Source organism: Lontra canadensis, unplaced genomic scaffold, assembly GCF_010015895.1.
Source record: "Lontra canadensis isolate GAN:19392208 unplaced genomic scaffold, GSC_riverotter_1.0 scaffold126, whole genome shotgun sequence".
Lineage (NCBI taxonomy): Eukaryota > Metazoa > Chordata > Mammalia > Carnivora > Mustelidae > Lontra > Lontra canadensis.
Genome location: NW_022631120.1, coordinates 448,452 through 467,978, shown reverse-complemented (window position 1 = coordinate 467,978; position 19,527 = coordinate 448,452). Strand labels below are relative to the sequence as shown.

The following is a 19,527-nucleotide window of genomic DNA, read 5'->3' as shown; positions in this document are numbered from 1 at the left end:
CCAGGGTTTTTTTCTCTCATGAATTGATGTTCAATGCATTATGTAAATTTGACCCCCCTAAAATCACATCGTTCTTACCCTGGCAACTCAGTGACCTGAAAATTAGGCAACAGAACTTAATGAGGGTAAAACCTCATTAAAATAAAAATGTATTTTCTGGTCTACCTTTTGGTTTTCAAACTGATCTTTTAATCTGAGCTCCATTCTAGCTTCTCTCTCTTATGCTTGGCTTCCCTGGAAAATTTCATAAAGATGGAAACAAAGCCCTCCGCAAGCGCCCCCACCTTTTCATTTAAGAAGTTCAGACACTGAATTCATTTTATCTCATTTCTCTTATAGAAAAGATGCACCTGTCCTCTGCCAACCAATTATCAAAATGACAAGCAAAAGATAGACTGGTATGATTTAGGATGGAAGATGGGCAATTTCTAATATTTTAATAGTTTCTTAAACTATTTTAAAAGTTTCAATAAAATGATTTTATTAAAAGAATAGAAAATATAGTAAAAAAAAAAAAAGTACTTATGTTAAAAAAAAAGTAAATGTATTTTACCACTGCAGAGGAAAACTCTAACTATAGTTTCTCTCCAAGAAGTAGTCTCACAAAAACTGTTAATTTCTCCCTTTAAAAATAAATCTTCCTAAGCGTCCTCATCCCATTCCCCACCAAACCCACCAACTCCAGGCCTTATCTACTAATACTACCAAAATTCTGAAGGTAGATGAAATTCCAGATCTCACCATTCAACAGGTAAGAAAATGAAGACTGCCAGGCTACAACTTGTAAGGAAATGGAAATACTTGATTCCAGTGTCACCGGTGAAAAACTAAATTTTTTTTTTTAAAGATTTTATTTATTTATTTGTCAGAGAGAGAGAGGGAGAGAGAGCAAGCACAGGCAGACAGAATGGCAGGCAGAGGCAGAGGGAGAAGCAGGCTCCCTGACGAGCAAGGAGCCCGATGTGGGACTCGATCCCAGCACGCTGGGATCATGACCTGAGCCGAAGGCAGCTGCTTAACCAACTGAGCCACCCAGGCGTCCCTGAAAAACTAAATTTATAAGACAATGAATATCTGAATTATAACTAATATTACATTTTATCATTTTGATTTTCTTAATTTTATTAAATTTCTATCTTTTATTAAATAAGCATCTATTACACATTTTCCAAAAATGTGTGTGTGTATATACGAATAGATGCACACATACATATACACTTGCATTTATACACACACACACACACACACACACACACACACACACAAAACACACAGTCTCGACGAACCTAACGGGTTTTTATGGATGGGCCTCGGAATAACATTACCGCATAACAGTATCTATGGAAATCTACTCGCACATTCTAAACCATTGTTCAAGGAAGCTTTCAGAAAAATCTTTTCAAAAAGTAGTTAGTGTCTAGAAGAAAATGTGCCTTTTACTCTTCTACTGCCCAGCAGAGCCTACATCAGAAACATTCAGGAACACACATGAGAAGATTTTCTTGACAAATGACTGAATTATTCCTCAAGTGTAATATCTGAAGAACTTGGAAACCAGTATGGAACACACCCCTTGACTGAAGTCTGACCTGATGAAGCCGTATGTTTCATTCAAATATGCAAATCTGACCAAAAGAAGACACTAACAGCCCCATCTGATCCTTAAAAAACAGTAAACATTACATAACTTTCATGTTTTCACTGTATTTTCAGCTTTTTTTAACAATGAAATAGTCTTAACACACAGACTTTCTACCAATATTGCCAAAATTAGCATCACAGACAAGAATATTGTTTTTGTTATCAATTCTAGCAGGGTAAGAAATGTTTTAATGGATATAAAGAAACAAATATGGTTCTAACAAATGTTGTTACACTACAAATATTTTTGAATCATGGCCAATGATTCATTACAATCATTATTATATAATTGAAGACATTTTTGGATAAATAATTCAATAGAAGAGCTCTCTTATTACTAATCATCATCATATAGTAAATAAAAATATCACATCTAATTGCTAAATGCTGGAAAGAAAAAGAAGAATTTGGCTAAAGGGTAACAGATTCTGCTATTACAGTAAATTTGCTTATTATATGCCTCCCCTGGATAAAAGATAAACTCTCTGAAGGAAGAGATCTTTGTTTGGTACACTGCTGTATCTCTTACACCAAGAACAATGCACGTGTAACGCATCACTGAATCAATGAATGAATAATTGATCTCCTATAGGAATACAATACAATCAGCAATATTGATACTTAGGTAAGACTTGTGGGAACGTTGTTCTTTTAAATGGCCACAGCCCATGCTTCTTGCATGTCTGGGAAAGATATTACTTGACATGTAGCAACAAAAATATATAATTTTAAAATAATGGTAGCTTTTTAACAGATGCTAAACTTGTCAATTCTTTAAACATTTGAGATTTTCCTGATAAAAAAATTTCCTCATTAAATAACTCATAAATACCAAGAATGTAAAATCCCTCATTTTATCCTAAGACTACTGAAAACCATGTTTTAAAAGTAAAAAACTTGGGGCACCTGGGTGGCACAGTCGGTTAAGTGCCCAAGTCTTGGTTTCGGTTCAGGTCATGATCTCAGGGCCGTGAGATCGAGCTCAGCTCAGCACAGAGTCTGCTTAAGATGCACTCTCGCTCTCCCTGTGTCCCTCCCCACCTCAAATAAATACATAAATCTTTAAAAAAAAAAAAAAAAAGTAAAAAACTCTTCCCATTTTAGTGTAACCTTTCTATGTTTTTTCTATTATAAGTAATTTTTAAATGTTACAAAAGTTCATGATTCTTTGATAAATAATTCATTTTCCTAGGGGGAAAAATGTCTCCAGTTTTGATAAAATGTTACCAATTTACCTTTCTGCAGCAGCAGACTCATCCGAAAATTCAGTATCTGCCGAAGTTTTCCTGCTGTTATTTGACCTCCAAGATGATGCCAGAGGAAGTTCTTCTGAAGACATAGGCCTTGGCCTCTGGCCTATTCCCGACGGCTGCTGTAAGCCCGCAGACTGTTCTTCCGTGCTGAGAACAGCGATGATGGCTCTTATGGTGGCCTCATCAACCTGAGACCAGGGTTTAGATGGCGCTCTCATTCGGCGTAAAAACAAGCTGTGCCACTTCTGCCGGAGCTGCAGCAGCAAACTGGCTGCCTGGAATAGAATGGGCTCCTCAGTTCAAGGCGAGCCAAGCAAGATGGCGAACCACTTGCAAGACACCCATTTACTAGTGAAGCTCTGCGACTGTTTCCAAAGGACACTGTGCAACTTGTCAGGAAGTAACGTATTTCACTCTTTTTGTTGCATGAATGAGATAACATTTCTTCTTGACCACATATGGGGACTAGAGACACAAAGTCAAATGACACAGTCCAATGGAAGAGACGGCCAATAATGTGTGGTTAGAGTGTGATTAAAACTGGAACAGTAACAGCAGAGTAAATAAAGAAAAATACATTTCGTTTCCTTTATATTTTATTTTGGTGCCTATAGAACATCCACATGATGACCCAGAGAGCAGCTAGTCTCACAGATCCAGAGAAAGGCCAAAGCTAGAAATAGAGACTGACTTGGGAGTCATCCATGCATCAATGGTTACTAAACCTACACACTGAGGTAAGGTCCCTAGAGATTGTACACAGACATGAAAAGAGCACAGTAAAGCCCAGAGTACTGGAGAATATCTAACATTTAAGGCACAAACACATATGGGCAGAGTCAATGAAAGAACCTAAGAAGGAATGACTTTTTAAGAAAGAAGAATCAGGAAAGACTAATGTCATAGTAACTTGTGACTAAGAAAGCTGGGACAGGTGAGAAGGAAAAATGGAGAAGGGCAGTATAACACAAGGAAGGGGATGGAAAACAGTGCCAAACATGAGAGAAAGGGTAAACTCAAGGACAGTGGGCGGCCCTTGACAATGTGGGAGACATGCTGACCTTGACAAAGGCCGTTTCAGGGAAGGGAAGGGCTGGTGCAAATAGAAGAGGGATTCCAGGGATGGGACTGAAGTGACAAGTGAACAGAGAGTAAAAAAGTAAACCTAGCCAGTTGTCGACTTTTGAAGGCTTTGCTGACCACCCTCCCCCTTCAACAGCAACAAAAAAGGAAATAGTAGGATCTCTTAAAAATACAGACAGAGCGGGAACCTGGGTGGCTCAGTCACTGGGCAGCTGCCTTTGGCTCGGGTCGTGATCCCAGGGTTCTGAGATCGAGGCCCAAGTCAGGCTCCCTGCTCAGTGGAAAGCCTGCTTCTCCTCTCCTGCTGCCCCTGCTTGTGCTCCCTCTCTCTGTCTCTCTCTGTCAAATAAATAAATAAAACCTTTAAAAAAAGAAAAAAGAGAGAGAGACGAAGCTTTAACCAGTAGCTATCTTTTGTAATTACGTGTCCCAGCTAAGGCAGAGACTGAGTGAATTAACTCAGGATTAATTCTCTGACTTGGTTAAATACTAACAGTTGACCGTTACGAGTGGTTCAATGACACAAGAGTCACATCACTTCAACTTGTTCTTTGTAGTAGTTTTTAGAATTGTCAATTTTTAGCTATTTGACAGATTAAAAGCAAAATAATCATGCCATATTTAGTCCCGGAGTTCAAGTCTATAACCTTCTGTGAAAATTCACTGTAGTCAATTTTAATATGGCAAAGCCCCCTTAAGCTCTATTTTAGCCAAGTGAAACATCATCTGAAATTACATTAGACCACTTTCCTTGTCTCCAAACTGTTTGGTGTGACAGAATACTGATACACAGCTTGGTGGATTTCACTACTTAACACACATTCTTCTCCCTTCCTTCCCCCAATATACTGGAAAATGTGCATTTGTCTGAGGAATTATTTTGTTTGCTACCACTTACTGAATCTCAACATTTTGAGTAAATGTACCTCGGTCTGCTTTTTCATGAACTTTATAACTACATTGAAAACCCTTAATTCCTGGGGTGCCTGGGTCAGTTCAGCATCTGACTCTTGATTTCAGCTCCAACTGTGATCTCAGGAACATGAGAGCAAGCCCACATCAAGCTCTACACTAGGCGGGGATGGGGGCGGTTGTCTGCCTGAGATTCTCTCCTCTCCCCTCCTCCTACTTACATGTATTATAAGTCTCTCTCAAATAACTCTTAAAAAAAAAAAAAAACTTAAATCCTATTTCTGCATGTTTGCAAGTCTGACTGCTATCATGAGATAAAACTTTATTACTCTAGTTATTCACTGGCTAAATAAAGCATATTCTGTTCCCAAACACTTTTCTCCAGCTCTTGAAGGGTCCTGGCATCCTTTGAATACACAGCCTTGATACATGGATTAAATTAGTATTTAAGTGAATGTACTGATATATTATGAATCAGAGCCATATAAATGGGAATACAGCATGTATCTGGGTATTCTTATAGTTATCTTTTTAACATCTTTTTTTCATTATTTACATATCCACATCAATTTTGTAACTCGAAACAAATTGATTTTCTATAATTAAATGTGTTGAGCATCTGTATAAACATTTAAGATTAGAAAGTAATGTACTTCCTCTGTTATTCCCGTTCCAAAAGGAGAAAACTGTATAGAAAGATAAAGGAGGACAATAACAATACAGACTTGGATACCTTGAAAAAAAAATAAATACATAAAGGTGGAGATGGAATGAAGGGAAGGCTTCGTCAAGAACATTTTTAATTTGAAAAAAAGACATTCATCTTTCCCAATTCAGAAATATACAAAAAGAGAAAACAGAATGAACTCATATCTTTCTCTCAGAAACAGAGTTATACGAAACAAAGGGAGTTCCTGTGTACCACCCACAGAAACACTCAAATATCACTGTCCTTAAATACAAGCCACACTGAGGCTTTTCAAATCCTCTACTTGAATACACCCTAGAATGTCAGAGAATGCATACAGGCCCCGTGAAAACTGAAACACAAACTATATTCTCTAATGCTAAGGGCTCACGTGACATACCATACGTCAGTTCATACTCACTGAATGAAAGAAACTCACCACACTACAGAAGAGCAACTTACCTCAGGCTCTAGTTTGAAATTGAGCCACTCATCAAGTTTCAAAGCTGCTAAATTAGCAGTAGTTCTATCTTCCATTTCACTGTCACTACTGTCATTAGGAATACCATCCGCTGTTCAAACACATCGAAAGCAAAAAATTTCACTTTTAACATCTTACAGAAAAGAAGTCAGTAAACACAGACACTCTGTATTTACATAAATCTACCTGATATACTAACAGTTTGGATGGGGAGCTCTTCAAATCCAAGAGTTCACAACTTAAGTCTCATATTTATATAAAGGAGGGGGAAGGCATTTTAAAGACTATAATCTCTAATCAAAATGCAGGAAATTTTTAAAAGACAAGAATGGGGAGCCTGGGTTGTTCAGTCAGTTAAGCGACTGCCTTCGGCTCAGGTCATCATCTCAGGGTCCTGGGATCGAGTCCCACATCAGGCTCCCTGCTTAGCGGGGTCTGTTTCTCCTCCGCCCTCTGCCCCTCTTCACCCCCAATTTGTGTTCTCTTTCTCTCTCTCAAATAAATAAAATCTTAAAAAAAAAAAAAAAAGACAAGAACTTAAAAATCAAAACACAATCTTTAAATATTAACCGGACAGAGAAGAAAACTAAGAACATAAAGAAGGGAATGAAAACATTATAAATCAAGAAAAGCTCATGTAAATTCATAGTTTCAAATTTAAAAGAAGAAAAGGAGATGGAGCACCAGGGTGGCTCAGTTAAGTGGCTGACTCTTGATCTCATCTCGGGTCTTGATCTCGGGTTTGTGAGTTCAGGCCCCATGGTGGGTGTAGAGATGATTTAAATAAATGAATACTTTAAAAAAACAAAGATGCCAAATGTGATATACATTCATGTAACCTTTCTAAAACAGTATATGAGGAGAAAGCTGAGAGATATAAGAACTGAAATGAAATATAAACTAAAAGGACTGAACATCAGATTAGATGAGTAGAACGGATCAGTGATCTGGAAGACAGGGTGGTAGAAACCACCCAAGGTGAACATCAAGAAGAAAAAAGAATTTTAAGAAGTTACTCCATCAAGCTACCACAGCCAAAATCCTGCAAGTTACTGACTCCTCCCTTCCACTCACCACCCATTCAATCCAGCAATTAGCAGTACTCCCAGAATCATTTTGAATCTGCTTCTCTTCCTAACAGCGTCTCATACTTTAGGTCTTATACTCAAATCACACCCCCTCGGAGATACTTGTTCCAGGGTCTCTTTCTAAAGCAGGTCACCCCCCTAAGGCAGTCCTCTTTATTTCCTTCATAGTAGCATGCAGATTATTTACTTTTTTTCTGTCTACCCCCCACTACCATGTAAACTCCTAAGGACCAAAACACCTTGTCTATACTGTTTTCTGTTACATCTTCAATGCCTAGCATCCTTGATATATAGGAGTTGACCAATGAATATTTGCTAAATCACTGAACAGCAAAAAACTGAAAAAAAGCAAGTGCAAAGGAACATTTTAATTGTATTATGCCACTTTTGAGAGAATATTTTGCAACCTTTAATATAAATATTTTTGAAAATTTATATTCTGCATAATGAAAATAGCAAGATATAAAACAAAATATGTATAACTTTTAAAAATCATATAATCTTTTTTTTGGCTACATCCTTTTTTTTTTTTTAAATAGTTCTATTTATTTGAGAGAGAGAGAGTAAGCTGGGGGAGATGCAGAGGAAGACAGAAGCAGTCTCCCCTTCGAGCAGGGATCCCGATGTGGGACTCGATCCCAGGACCCTGGGATCACGACCTGAGCAGAAGGCAGATGCTCAACCAGCTGAACCACCCAGGCGCCCCAATATTCTTAACGTAATATAAAAAGTGTTTGCTTGGGGTGCCTGGGTGGCTCAGTGGGTAAAGCCTCTGCCTTCGGCTCAGGGCATGATCTCAGGGTCCTGGGATCGAGCCCCGCATTGGGCTCTCTGCTCAGCGGGGAGCCTGCTTCCTCCTCTCTCTCTCTGCCTGCTTCTCTGCCTGCTTGTGATCTCTGTCTGTCAAATAAATAAAATCTTAAAAAAAAAAAAAAGTGTTTGCTTGCATAAGAGAAATGGGGTCATGGGTCACTCTGGTGATTTCCCTTAAACAATTACCTTTATGTTAAACTATTATTTAACTTCAAGTGGGAGAGAAAAGTAAACTTCCTATCAGCAAGATTAACCAAAAATGCACAAACCAGTAACAAGTTACCTTAGAAATCAATTTTAAGAACTGAGGTATACTTTAGTATTTTCTAATTCGTCTCAATATATCAAAAGAGAGCTACTCCTACATACGTGTTTGGAATTTCAAATTTTATTTGGTCTAGTAAAAAAAAAAATTTTTTTTTCATTTCAAACAGATTTGTATTTCCTTATGATCCATTTACCTCGAAACGATGAAGGTTCCTGAAGAGCATTACTTGCCAGCCTCGCTGGTCCACAGAATACCAACACGGTGACGGGGGTCACTGCCGAACAACATCTAATGTTAGCTATTCTGTGGGCTCTGGTCATCTCATCATAAATAAGCCAATCTGTAGGCAGTGCCTGAATCGCTGCAGCCTGACCATTGGCTGGAGGAATCTATCAGAAAAAGAAATCAAAATCTTAACTGTATTTACCACCTACTTTACTGGCCATACTTTTAACCTGCAGAACGTCCCTCAGCACAACAGATGACAGATATTAGTTGTCAGGCAAACAGTAAAGCAAGTCACTGCTCACGCAGCTGGAACACAAGTCCTCATTACCTAACACATGACCTCTTCCAACGCTAAGATGTCATCAAAATTTTGTTCCAATGTTTAATTATACATATATAGTCAATTAATTGCTTGGTCTGTGGAGCATCTTTTTGTTGCTCTTGAACTATATAAATTAGATTAGTTTCACCTCAAGGCCTGAGAGCATTAAAAATATTTTACCTTTTTATATTGAGGCTGGCTGAGAACTGAAGTGGGATGAAACCGAACTTTCTTCTCCTTCGGCCCTGTCAATACGACATTCTCTCTGTCCACGTGGACTAAATTAGGATACATGCCTGCTACCAACGCAGCTTTGACAACAGCCCAGTTCTCAGAATTTGTGTTAACATCTCGAATGTCACCACCACCTCGTGCCCTAACAAAGCCTAGACGGAGGGGAAAAAAACACACCAACACACTATTGCACAAAATATACTTTCAAACATGTGCGTTTTTTACAAAAATTGTACTAACCCATGTACATTTCATGATATTCAAATTCCACAATAATTAATAAAATCTCCTCTGTAAAGTTTAAAATACAGAATCAACATTCTAAGAAAGTTTAGGTTTGCTCAGGCTAAAGTAAAGTATGGGAGACTTAGGGACTTCTAAAGAATACACATCCTTGCTATAAAGTTCTTTGTAAGATGCTATCAGAAATGTACTAAAATTTTTTTAAAAAAGAAATGTCCTAAAATCATAGCTGAAAATCTAAACCATTCTTCTGACTGGTATTAATAACATTTTGGTTATGACAGACATGAATTCTAGAGTGAAGACAATACATACATTCTTGCTTGAATTTCCAAAGCCCTTCATATTTCCTAATATTTGAGACCACTCTAAAACCTTTTGGTTCACTCCTTTTATTACTTTGGCACTTTAGCTCATCCATGCATCTGGGCTCTGGTACTTTTCGACTATATTCTCAATGTACTATGCTACTCAAAAGGAAATTTATTAAAAAATTAACAAGAGGAAATTTAAAGAAGTAATTCCAAACTGACATAACAATACTGGCATTCTCTTAAAAAAAAAAAATTAAGTGCCTTAAAGAGAGATTACTAGTGTTTTATGTTCTAAAAATATGAAGACCACATTTCTATCAACCTACTTATATATTTAAATCTATTATAGAGCTAAACAGCTGTTTATTAAAGTGATAAAACAGAACTACAACATCTAAATTGCTTTTTGCCAACAAATGTATTATAAATTGCTCACTGCCTATAGTATCAAAAGGTACTCATAGATTTCTCAGCTACAGCTTCTACAATATCATTTTTCTAACCAACAAACAAAAGCTGAAATCACAAAGGAGTCTACAAAGCAGTTTGTTATATACAAGATATAAAACAATGTGAAAATGTCATAAAAATAATATCAGATGGCATCAGTTAACACTAAAAATACTAATAGGTATAAGTAAGGTGCTCTTAGTAGTCTAAGTAATTTTTTTAGGGAAAATTTTACCTGATGCTCTAAGCTGACCAAGCAACTGAGTTCTCATGCCAATGATTATTTCCATGGTAGCTTGTGAAAGAAAATTCTTTTCACAAAAGGCTCGCTCCCACCCATCACTTCGTGCTTTCTGCCATGCCTATGAAAATATAATTATATAACAAGATACATTCACTAAATTCCTTAGTTAGGCTGCAAAGTAACTGAAAACCTCTACATTAGCTACTCAAGGTCAATTCTCCTTCTAATTATTTGATAAAATCTAGGCCCTCATTAAAAAAACAAAACAGGGGTGCCTGGGTGGCTCAGTGGGTTAAAGCCTCTGCCTTCGGCTCAGGTCATGATCCCAGGGTCCTGGGATCTAGCCCCACATCGGGCTCTCTGATTAGCAGGGAGCCTGCTTCCTCCTCTCTCTTTGCCTACTTGTGATCTCTGTCAAATAAATAAACAAAATCTTAAAACAAACAAACAAACAAAAACCCCAAAACTCAAAGATACAGAGAACAGATTGGTAGTTTCCAGAGGCAGGGGAGGAGAGGAGGGTGGGGTGAAGAGGGTCAAAAGATACAAGCTTAAAGATATAAAATATGTAAGTCCTGTAACTTACAGCAAGGTCACCATAGTTGATAACATTACATTGTATATCTGGAAGTTGCTAAGAGTATAGATATTTTTTAAAGATTTATTTGTTTTAGAGAAAAAGAGAGTCTGCAGAGGGGCAGAGGGAGAGAGAGAGAGTCTCAAGCAAACTCCATGCTAAGTGCGGAGCCCAACGCAGGGCTCGATCTCATGACCTGAGCAGGAGGGGTTGAACACCCAAACAACTGCTCTACTCGGGTACCCAAAGAGTAGATTTTTTTTTTCTTGGTAAACTTTTTTTTTAATTGAGATATCACTGGCATTTAACATTATATTCATTTCAGGTAATAGTGATTATTATGAAATAGTGATTCAGTATTTGTATATATTATGAAATGATCACAATAAATCTAGTTAACATATCAGAGAGTAAATCTTAAAAGTTCTCATCACAACAGAAAAATATTTGTAACTATGTGCAGTGATGGATGTTAACTAGACTTACTATGGAGATCATTTCCCAATATATACAATTATAGTATCATTATGTTTTACACCTAAAACTAATCTTATAGGTCAATGACATCTCAATTTTTAAAAAATATAAATTTTAAAATTAAATGTAAGAAAAATCTAAGACTTCATGATTAAATAAAATTTATCATTAATTTATACTCAAATGCTATGAAAGCCATTCAGTTTATAAAATCCTAATGAGAATAAAGTATCCATTAACCTAAATGACCAGCTATGTAAAAACACCTGCCTTTTCAGATGTGTCTGCTAGTTTTCTTCCACTAACGTACTGGAGGTTTTTAACTAAGCCACCATAACACCGTTTATATGTAAGGATTCTACCACTCCTGTCCTCCAAAAAAACCTTTATATCAACGTCTTCTTAATTTATCTGAGAATGGGAAGCAAGATTTCTAGAAACCACCTATATGCAGTATAAGAAAGCTCCTCTTTGAAAATGACTTTTCCTACTTTGGAATATAACTAAAAGACCAAGGCAGTACTTTATCCTCTCTGCTTTTGAAGGAGCTGGGGAAAAAGCAAAGAATGCATAGGAATTCTACACCAAATCTCCCTCTATTATCCACTCAACTAATCTCCTATAACATGGGGTATCTAATGAACTCAATAGCACGGCATCATCCATTGTTCAATTATGCTCACAAAACAGCTTGCCATTATTTTTTTTTAACCTATATATATCAGAAAAATCCTGTATGCCTGGGAAAAGAGTATTTTCTGCATAAACAAAATGAATTTTTTTTTTTAATGTATAGTAACAAAGAAAAAAGTATAGTCACAGCCTACATTCTAGAGAATTTAAGGATAAATAACATGTCTACCTCTTCAGGAAGTAACATCATCTTCTTCACATTATTTGAAATTCTAAATTATGTATCACTTCCTTCCCTCAGAATCCCATTTTCCTTATCTTTGTTTTCTCATTTATCGCATTCCTCAATTTCTCACTACTCCTATCTTGAAAAGTTTTAAGTGATATTTGGATTTTACTTTATAAAATTAAGTTCTTAGTGCAGTGTTGCGAGCATATAAGAAAAAGATGTACTCTAAAAAAAAATCAATAAATTGATACTAAATTCAAGGTAATTTTCTTCCAACGTTTGTTCTACATGCTTTGAGTAATATACATTGCTTCTTAACTAAAATTTTAGTGCACTCCCTACCCAAGATATGATTAAAAGAGTAGGAACTTGAGTATTAGAAAATGAATACAAGTAAATAAACGTAAATACATGCATTCACATATTCCTACATGGAGAAAACTGAGAAAATGAAAGAGAAAAAAGGTAGAAACTGATAATTCCAGCACATTAACAGTAAGAAGGTATTTTTCAAAGCTAGTAATAAAATATGACTTCACAATGAAACAAAATTAATGGAATCGTGTCTCTTTGTGAATTCATTACACTTGCCCCAGATACGTGTATAGGCAGCACCATGTTCAGAAATGAAATGACAATAATAAACCATACCTGGAATGCTCGGAGAAGGGCCATGTGGTCACTGAAAGTCCCTGCAGTGAAGCGTTTCCTACATAGCATAGCTGCCCGTTTTTGAGAGGCCTGGGTTGGCAGGACAAAAGGGTCTCGATAGGCTAGCGTGCAGGCAATTGTGAGGATGGGGTCCAGACACTTTAAAACAACAGCGCACAGGACCATTTTACCAAGATGTGGCTCTACGGGCAAGTCAGCCAAATGATATCCCAGCTCAGTGAGATCCTCCCAGGCATCCATTGCATCTATTGTCTAAATAAAGGAACACAAAACAGAATCTGACATGACCAAAAACTATGCTTAATCAAATCACATACCTAAAAAGTCATCAGGAAATGAAAATGTAAATTTTCTTCTGCCACATCTTATAAAAAACATATTCTGCTTTCCATATTTTATATAAAAAAGAACTATGAACTCCACTGTTTTACTATAATTACCATGAGAGTATTATTCAGAGTACATGATTATTTAAGATAACATTTTTAAGGACAAAATTCTGTAAGATGTATCCTCGCTGTGTTTAAATTTCAAGTAAAACAGGTAAAATAAAACTGTGGAGACACCAACCTTAAGCATCTGTACAGCATTTCTTACAATTAAAGCTGGTGGGGGTTCAGGAGCTTTCATAAGGAAATCGGCAATAGGACAGTTCACTGGAGCTAACAGCTTAGTATGTAAACAAAGTTCCTGTAAACAAGAACAGCAAATCATTTTGAAATGTTGAAATTTATGTTGATTTTGACTTTCAAAGAAATCATCGGGGGCCCCTGGGTGGCTCAGTCGTTAAGTGTCTGCCTTTGGCTCAAGTCAGGATCCCAGGGTCCTGGGATCGATCGAGCCTGAGCCCCAGATCTCATGGGCTTCCTGCTCAGCGTGAAGTCTGCTTCTGCTTCTCCCTCTGCCACTCCCCCTGCTCATGCTCTCTCTCTCTCTTTCAAATAAATAAAATCTTAAAAAAAGAAAAAAGAGAAAGAAATCATGGGAAACATAGTCCCCAAACAGACTAGTAGAGTCTTCTGATTAAAATGAACAGTAGAGGAGCATCTGGGTGGCTCAGTCGGTTAAATGTCTGCCTTGGGCTCAGGTCATGATCCCAGGGTCCTGAAATCAAGCCCATCAAGCTCCCTACTCAGCCTGCTTCTCCCTCGGTCCCTCCCACGGCCACCCACTTGTGTTCCCTCTCTCAAAGAAATAAATAAAATCTTTAAAAAAAAAAAAAAAAAAAAAAAAAAGAACAGTAGAGGGGCACATGGGTGACTTGGTCAGTTAAACATCTGCCTTCCGCTCTAGTCATGATGCCAGGATCCTAAGATCGAGCCCCACATTGGGCTTCCTGCTCAGTGCAGAGCCTACTTCTCCCTCTCCCTCTACCCCCTGCTTGTACTCACTCTAGCTCTGTCAAATAAATAAACAAAATGTTTTTTTAAAAATTATTTAAATAAAAAAATAAAAAGAACAGTGTGGGGGGGCACATTGGCGGCTCAGTTTGTTAAATGTCTGACTCTTGTTTTCAGCCAAGGCCCTAATCTCAGGGTCATGACATCGAGCCCCAAGTGCGGCTCTGCTCTCAGAGTGGAGTCTAGTTAGAGTTTCTCTCTCACCTCCCTCTGTCCATCCCTACCATGCCCTCTCTCTCTTTCTTGAATAAAGAAATAAAATCTTTAAAAGTTTGGAAGCTAGCATCTGGCTCAGCACACCAGAGAATCAAATTAATGTATTTCTGGTAGTTTTCCCTAGAAACCACAATGTCTGGCTAGTGTGAAGTCAGAAAACCATTTTTCAAAACAATTAGTAAAGGTCAGGAAATCTCAGTGGACTGAGTTCCAGACTACCAAGATTAATCTTAGCATCTTAAACTGAAATTTTGCTATTATCTTTTGGAACTTAAATAATTTGTTTTCTAATCCTCAATGAGAATGTGAAAGATGAACACTATTATATGGTTGACAGACTTCTAAAATGTTGCTTTTCACATATATATATAAACTGTACCATAATTTAAATGAACTCAAATAATCCTTTAAAATTTGGGGGGTGCCTGGGTGGCTCAGTGGGTTAAAGCCTCTGCCTGTGGCTCAGGTCATGATCCCAGGGTCCTGGGATCGCGCCCTGCGTCAGGCTCTCTGCTCAGCAGGGAGCCTGCTTCCCTTCCTCTCTCTCTACCTGCCTCTCTGCCTACTTGTGATCTCTGTCTGTCAGATAAATAAAATCTTTTAAAAAATAAAAATTAAAAAATAAAATAAAATTTTGGAGGTTTATGGATTAAACTTTTTTTAAAAAAAAGATTTTATTTATTCATTTGACAGAGAGAGAGATCACAAGCAGGCAGGGAGGCAGGCAGAGAGAGAGGAGGAAGCAGGCCCTCCGAGGAGCAGAGAGCCCGATGCGGGGCTCGATCCTAGGACCCTGGGATCATGACCTGAGCCAAAGGCAGAGGCTTAACCCACTGAGCCACCCAGGCGCCCCTGGATTAAACTTTTTTTTTTTAAGAATTTTTATTTACTTATGTGACCGACAGCACAAACAGGCAGAGTAGCAGGCAAGGGGAGAGGGAGAATCAGGCTCCTCACTGAGCACAGAGCCCAATGCAGGGCTCCATTCCAGGACCCTGGGATCAGGACCTGAGCTGAAGGCAGTCGCCCAACTGACTGAGCCACCCAGGCTTCCCTGGATTAAATGTTCTTATCTAGAAAAAAAATATTAGTTAGATACATAAGCACCTCCCATCATATATATTTCATAATTTTGTTTTAGGAATTACCATCTATAAGTTCGACTGGTATTAAGTTGAAGTGGTCCCTCTCCTCCCTCACCCTTAAAGCAGCCTTTCAGAGTTCAGTACATTTCTACCTGTAATGGCATTCTCAAAAGTTCTGGAGTCTGAAATTCCAACATATTCTGGAATCGGAGTCTACTGAACAGCCGGAAACAAATTCCAGGTCTGCATCTCCCCGCCCTTAAAAGTGAAATAAAAAATTAAGCTTCAAACAAGGAATAAAGACTAGACCACGGCAACTCTAAAAGCAGTGCGCTTTAGGGGACAGAGCAATGGACCAGTGTCAGGACAGCTGACTGTGATTCCCTCCTGAATCTTTCCAGAAGGCACGTCACTTGTCTAGGCATCATTCATAAAAACTTACGAATGACACCTACCTGATACACCTACTAAGGTCATGATAAAAACAAATTTGTAAGTGACATACACATGAAAGTGAGTAAAAATAATGAAAAAATACACAGTAATTGACATTTCATCTGCTTTACTCAACTGACACAAGCACCGTGCACAAGCCCACAGCTCAGAGCTGTGCAAAGTAAGCATTACATAACTCCAGGGAGTGGCAGTTCCTGTCACCAGAGAGACTTGTATCACTTTCTGGGAAGTAGGAGAGAAATATCTTAAAGAAAAGCAGCCTCTCCTCATTTCCCCCAGAGTCACTGTATCAGCTAATGGCCAGGCTGAACACGCTAAGCGATAAAGATCCAGAAATATCCCTCCTGTCACAAAGCTACAACACACTGTGCTACCAGTGACAAAATGAGACGTTGGAGCACTGCTTTCTTCATCAGTACTGTCCTCACTATCAACCCAACTGCTTTCCCTCCTACCCAGCCTTCTCTGAGACATATCCATCCTTCGCCAGTCCTTAAATGTCAACGTTCCTGTGAGGCTGGACCTCAGCCCTCTGCTCTCCTAGCCCATCCCCGCTCCAAGGGGATCGTAATTATCCTCCTGACTTTAATTTTCATCCACTGAGATCTCTTCACCCTAACCCTACACCCATACTTCAGAAGCCTCTTAGCTCCACTTGGATTTTCTAGCCAACCCAAGCTCAACACAACCAAAGATTAATTCTTATCACCAACATAACCGCTATTCCCATTTCCCCCAACAAGGGCACCACCATCCATCCACACAAGTTTCTAAGACAGACACCTGTATGACATCCTTGACTCCACACTATTCCTTGCCCCTGGACACACTCTCGCCCCTATAATGCTCTCCTTAGTATCTTCTAACACCGCTATCACAATCCAGACTATTGTCACCTCTCCCTTTTTGTAAATTCCAAGTATTAATGAAAGAGCCTCTTACTGGGTCCTCCTGCCATCAGTTTTGTCTCTACCAATTCATTCTTCAAAGAGATGAAAGAATACTAAAGTCATGCCATCCTTTGGTTTATTAAGAAGAAAAAGAGAGAGGAAACACAAAATGATCCTTAAGGACATGTCTACAACTTACTCATTTTTTTCACTATTCTCCTCTAAACTAAACTCCATCCAGACAACTTTGTTGTTCACTCTTGCCTGTAGGCCTTTGTGCGTGCCTCGCCTTTGCTGGAAAAGCCTTTTCAAAACACCTCTTCATTTGTTTTTATCTCAGATTCTACCCTCACTCCTCCAGAAGCATTATCCAGTTGTAGCACAAATCACATGGTATTAAAATTGCTTAATTTACTGAATTCCAGGATGGACTGCACCATTCCCCCACCACAAACCTGACTTATCAGACTACAGTTTATTCATCATTGCATCCCTAATACTTGCACAGTAATGGCTGTCAAAAGAAATAGGCTGAAAAAAATGACAAGGAAAATTCCTACAATTTCTGATTTTCCTCCCGGATAATATACAATTAAGAGGTAAACACGATTAAGAGGTAAACACGATGAAGAGATGGAATATTACTAACTAACTTTAGCTAGTGTTATCAAGCCACACCCTGTCATAGGAAAACAACTGGTATGGTAATACCAAAAGCCTTCAAGAACATTCCATGAAATTATAAAGTACAGAAATAATGCATCCACCAGCTTCAGCACATGAGCCACTGCTTTAAAGTCAGTATCAGATATTTTCCTATTAAAATGCAAGAAAAAGGGGCGCCTGGGTGGCTCAGTGGGTTAAAGCCTCTGCCTTCGGCTCAGGTCATGATCCCAGGGTCCTGGGATCGAGCCCCACATCGGGCTCTCTGCTCTGCAGGGAGCCTGCTTCCTCCTCTCTCTCTCTCTCTGCCTGCCTCTCTGCCTACTTGTGATCTCTGTCTGTCAAATAAATATATAAAATCTTTAAAAAAAATGCAAGAAAAATTAGTCAAATGATTACTAATAAATAGGATACTTTTAAATCTTTTTTAAAAAAGAAAAAGTAATGCAAGTACATACTAAAATAAATAACCAAACTACAAAAAAAAAGAAAATTAAATCCTCCTTCCTTCAAAGAGTTCCATAAATCCTCCTTCTCAGAGTCAACAATTGTTTTTTAATGTTTCTCCCAAATCTGTCAGTGCATTTCTGCCCTAAATATATATATGCATACATATATATTTATTTAGCACTATACATATATATTAAGTACAAATACTATAGATGCATGTTATACACATTACTTTTTTCAATTAATAATATATTCAGAGAACTCATTGCACATAACAATACATACATCCACATCTTTCACTGTCATAGTCTAATATACCATTGCACAACTATCGCATAATTTATTTAACTACAAAACTTCCAGAGAGTTCACTATTACAAACAGTGCTGCAGAAAACATTCTTCAACACACGTCTGGGCACATGCACAGGTACACTCAGGATAAACTACAAGAAGTGGAATCCACCGGCAAAGGGGAGATTCGGATAAACAGTTTCAAACTGTCCTCTGAAGAAGTCACAGCAGTTTACACTCCCATCAGCAAACTATGAAAGCTTATTGGCCCACGCTTTGGCCAACTCTGTTGTAGGTACCATTAAACGTTTTCATCAATGCCAATCTGGTGATAAGCAAAAAAATTTCCTCATTAATTTGCACTTATTCTGGCATATATGAGGTGGTGTATGTGAGGTTAATGTGTTGGTCTTTATGAACTGATTTTAAAGAGTTTTTTGCATAATATAGCAATTAGCCCTTTGTCCTATACTGCAAATGTTTATTTTCCTTTCAATTTTGTTTTTTAAGTTTCTTACATCTTCTGAGGACAGATTATACTAGTCAAAAATTTTTAACATAACCTGAATTCAACTTTTAAAGAAATTATTGAAATGGCTTGCCTTGCAAAAAAAAGGTAAGAATTAAGACTAACATGAAAATGTTAACATTTTATATAGAAAGCAGAATATACATTAAATATGTAATACATATCAAAATGTTTCCATTTTATAGGCAATTGAGTGAATGAATGTACATTAAATATACATTACCTGCCTTTTCGTTGTATGGCACTAGCTTTGGAAATCCACACCATTTTTAACATTGTAACAAAATTCAGTGCATCAAAGGATTTCTGTAATATTTAAGTTATCTTCATATTAAAACTTTTATAAAAGGTGTTTAAGAAGAAATAGCAAGAAGTATTATGAATATATTTTAACATGCCAAGTTTAATTCGAGGCCCCTTTTGATTAGATATTTAGGATGGGGCACAGATTAAAAAAAAAAAATCCCCATCTCTGGTTACAAACATTCTAAGTAAAAAGAATGAAAAATAAACTCAGAAGAGCTATAAAAACTTCCTCATTCCCTGCCTTGTTTAGTTATTTGTTCCTCTCTGCTACACTTGAATAACAGTAGTCAGTACTCATACACATCAAGACTGAAGAAAAATCTATTCTCTTGAGGTCATTTCCTATCAGATTTCTATCACCACGAAGAATAGGAATGATCAGAGAAAGA

General features: G+C 37.7%; 1 protein-coding gene across 5 annotated transcripts in view; it reads right to left on the bottom strand.

Annotated features, from left to right (window-relative positions):
- The window catches only part of YTHDC2 (YTH domain containing 2), a 73,767-nt gene that overhangs the window by 12,616 nt on the left and 41,624 nt on the right, over window positions 1-19,527 (bottom strand). For 4 of the 5 annotated variants that reach the window (XM_032842256.1, XM_032842258.1, XM_032842259.1 and 1 more), the window contains 9 exons: window positions 19,056-19,138; window positions 15,704-15,809; window positions 13,421-13,540; window positions 12,830-13,102; window positions 10,254-10,380; window positions 8,958-9,163; window positions 8,421-8,616; window positions 6,040-6,149; window positions 2,877-3,169 (listed from right to left, as the gene is read on the bottom strand). In XM_032842256.1, coding sequence (XP_032698147.1) covers window positions 2,877-3,169; window positions 6,040-6,149; window positions 8,421-8,616; window positions 8,958-9,163; window positions 10,254-10,380; window positions 12,830-13,102; window positions 13,421-13,540; window positions 15,704-15,809; window positions 19,056-19,138 — 1,514 coding nt within the window. The remainder of the gene's footprint in view (window positions 1-2,876; window positions 3,170-6,039; window positions 6,150-8,420; window positions 8,617-8,957; window positions 9,164-10,253; window positions 10,381-12,829; window positions 13,103-13,420; window positions 13,541-15,703; window positions 15,810-19,055; window positions 19,139-19,527) is intronic. The other variant, XM_032842257.1, reaches the window with a different exon arrangement.